The sequence below is a fragment of the Bidens hawaiensis genome, unplaced genomic scaffold (assembly GCF_021521415.1).
Source record: "Bidens hawaiensis isolate Kalapana, Puna unplaced genomic scaffold, B.hawaiensis_p1.1 tig00018660_1, whole genome shotgun sequence".
NCBI classification, from domain to species: Eukaryota; Viridiplantae; Streptophyta; class Magnoliopsida; order Asterales; family Asteraceae; genus Bidens; species Bidens hawaiensis.
The window spans coordinates 304,626-307,337 of NW_027492825.1; the positions used below are offsets into that span (position 1 = coordinate 304,626).

A 2,712-nucleotide genomic window follows, 5' to 3' on the forward strand; every position below is an offset into this window, starting at 1 on the left:
ATCTGCGTGGTATTCGCAATTTGATAAAAGAGGCTGTAAATCCACTTGCTGAACTTATGAAAAATAATCTAAGTAGAACTGCCTCACATTCTAAAAGACCCAGTCAAAGTAAAAATGAAACTGTTCAATCAAAAAGAGAAACAAAGAAAGAGTCTAAAAAGAAAGAATCTGAGAAGAAAGAACCGGAAAAGAGAGGAAAGGAAAGTGTTAATAGCTCGACTACTGAAAACGAGCTACATGAAAGAACAAAGAAATTTTAAAATTACAGGAAGGGTGTGATTTTAAAGTTTTCAAGGTTTATAACCCAAAAGAGTTCTACAGAGATAACGAGGCAATCGTAACCCTCCAAGGAGGAAATGGAGTCGATTGTAATTATCAGTAAGTGTACTGAAAGAGAGAAGATTTAATATACCTCCCAAATGTTCAAAGGGGAGGCTTTGGAATGATGGAATACCCTTATTGAATTCAAGGGTAGGGAAAATATGTACAATATGGAATGGAAAGTGTTCAAAGAAATGATTCTGAGGAAGTTTTGCTCGATCCACAAAATGGATCAAATTCAAACGAAGTTGTGGAACCATCGAGTTATTGGAACGAATCTGAAAGAATATAATACAAAGTTTTTGGAGTATTGTAGAATTGTTCCGCACCTAGTCACTCCTGAGTTCAACAAAGTGACTAGATATATCTATGGGCTGTCGATTGAAATCCGTGATTTAGTCCGTTCACACATGCCTGCGACAACTGAATCAGCGATAGAGTTAGCCGGATATTTGATGGATGGAATGATCCGGAATCGTGACGAAAGGAAGAAAAATGAGGAAAAACAACCTGTTGGTGGAAAGGTAAGGAAATTTGAGAAAAAGAGAGAGGGGGAGTTTATGTACACTCGTCCAATTTGCAAGTCGTGTGGAAGAAGGCATTACGGAAAATGCTTATGACCAGCCAATACTGTCACTTGTAATTTCTACAAGAAGACTGGTCACACTGAGGTGGATTGTAAAAGAAAGACAGTAGTTTGTTTTGATTGTGGGGAGAAGAGGCATTTTAGCACTGAATGCCCGAAGAGGAAACCAACAGTCGCCAAAGCTAGAGCAAGTGGAAGTAGTGCAAAGGCAGATGGAAGGAAAGGCAATGCCCGCGTTTTCATGCTCGACACGTAGAAGGCTGCGGATATACCGGATGCGATTACCGGGATGTTTCCTATCAGTAACGTTTATGCTAGATTTCTGTTTGACTCAGGTGTTAACCAGAGTTTCATAGATTATAAATTCTGTAGTTTATTAAAGGAGCCTTTAATTAAATTAGATAATCATTATGAAGTTGAAACTGCCAATGGTGATTTGATTAGAATAAGCGAAGCCTTAGGTAGTGCGACAATTTACTTAGCCAATCACGACATACCTGTACGATTATTACCTATGACCTTAGCAGGATTTGATGTAGTCTTAGGTATGGATTGGTTATCAATGAACCAAGCATGTATCTTGTGTAATGATAAGGCAATGGAGATCCGAGCACCAAATAACAAAATCGTTCGTATAATCGGAGACAATGAAGCAGGAAAAGTTGGAATAATTTCAAAGATAAAAGCTAATCTTTACTTAGGTAAGGGATGCCTTGCATTCATGGACTATGTAACTAAAGAATCTGAACCAAAGAAGATAGAAGAAGTGTCAGTTGTTTCTGAATTTAAGGATGTATTTCCCAATGAGCTGCCAAGAATTCCACCAGATAGAGAGGTAGAATTTAAGATTGATTTATTACCAGGAACCTCACTGATAGCTAAGTCTCCTTATAGACTAGCAACCACCGAGATGAAAGAATTGAAGAGAGAACTGGACGAGCTGTTAGAAAAAGGTATGCATAAGACCGAGTTCCTCCCCTTGGGGAGCTTCGATATTACTTGTTAAAAAGAAGGACGGTTCGATGAGAATGTGTATAGATTATCGTGAGCTGAACAAGGTTACAATTAAGAATAAATATCTGCTTCCAAGAATCGATGATTTGTTTGATCAACTTCAAGGAGCAAGTTATTTCTCCAAGATCGATCTTCAATCAGGATATCATCAATTGAAGGTATAAGAAGAAGATATACCAAAAACAGCATTTTGAACAAGGTATGGACATTATGAGTTCACTGTTATACCTTTCGGACTCACTAATGCTCCGGCAGCTTTTATGGATAGGTTGAACCGAATTTATAAGCCATATCTTGATAAGTTTGTCATTGTGTTCATTGATGATATTATTATATACTCCAAATCCAAAGAAGATCACCAGATTCACCTAAGGGTTATGTTAGAAACCTTGAGAAGGGAAAAGTTATATTCCAAATTCCCTAAATGTGAATTTTGGTTATCGGAAATTCAATTTCTTAAACACATCGTAAATGCAAAAGGAATTCAAGTTGGCCCAGCAAAGATAGAAGCCATAACCAAATGGGAGAAACCCAAGACACCGAATCAAGTAAGAAGTTTTCTAGGATTAGCTGGATACTACTGAAGATTTATTCAAAATTTTTCCAGAATTGCTGTCCCTTTAACCTCACTCACTAGAAAATCTGTTAAGTTTGAATGGGGACCAAAACAAGAGGAAGCGTTCGAAACACTGAACGAGAAATTAACAACTGCACCAATCTTGGCTTTGCCAGAAGGCCAGGATCACATTACCATATACTGCGATGCTTCGCACACGGGTATGGGATGTGTT

At 37.9% G+C, this 2,712-nt stretch overlaps 1 protein-coding gene across 1 annotated transcript; it reads left to right on the top strand.

The window, feature by feature from the left end:
* The first annotated feature begins 1,421 nt into the window (after nucleotides 1-1,421).
* On the top strand, nucleotides 1,422-1,913 carry LOC143556626 (uncharacterized). The gene has a single exon (XM_077045899.1). The coding sequence runs from the start codon at nucleotides 1,422-1,424 to the stop codon at nucleotides 1,911-1,913; it is 492 nt and encodes a 163-aa protein (XP_076902014.1).
* The last annotated feature ends 799 nt before the right edge of the window (nucleotides 1,914-2,712 follow it).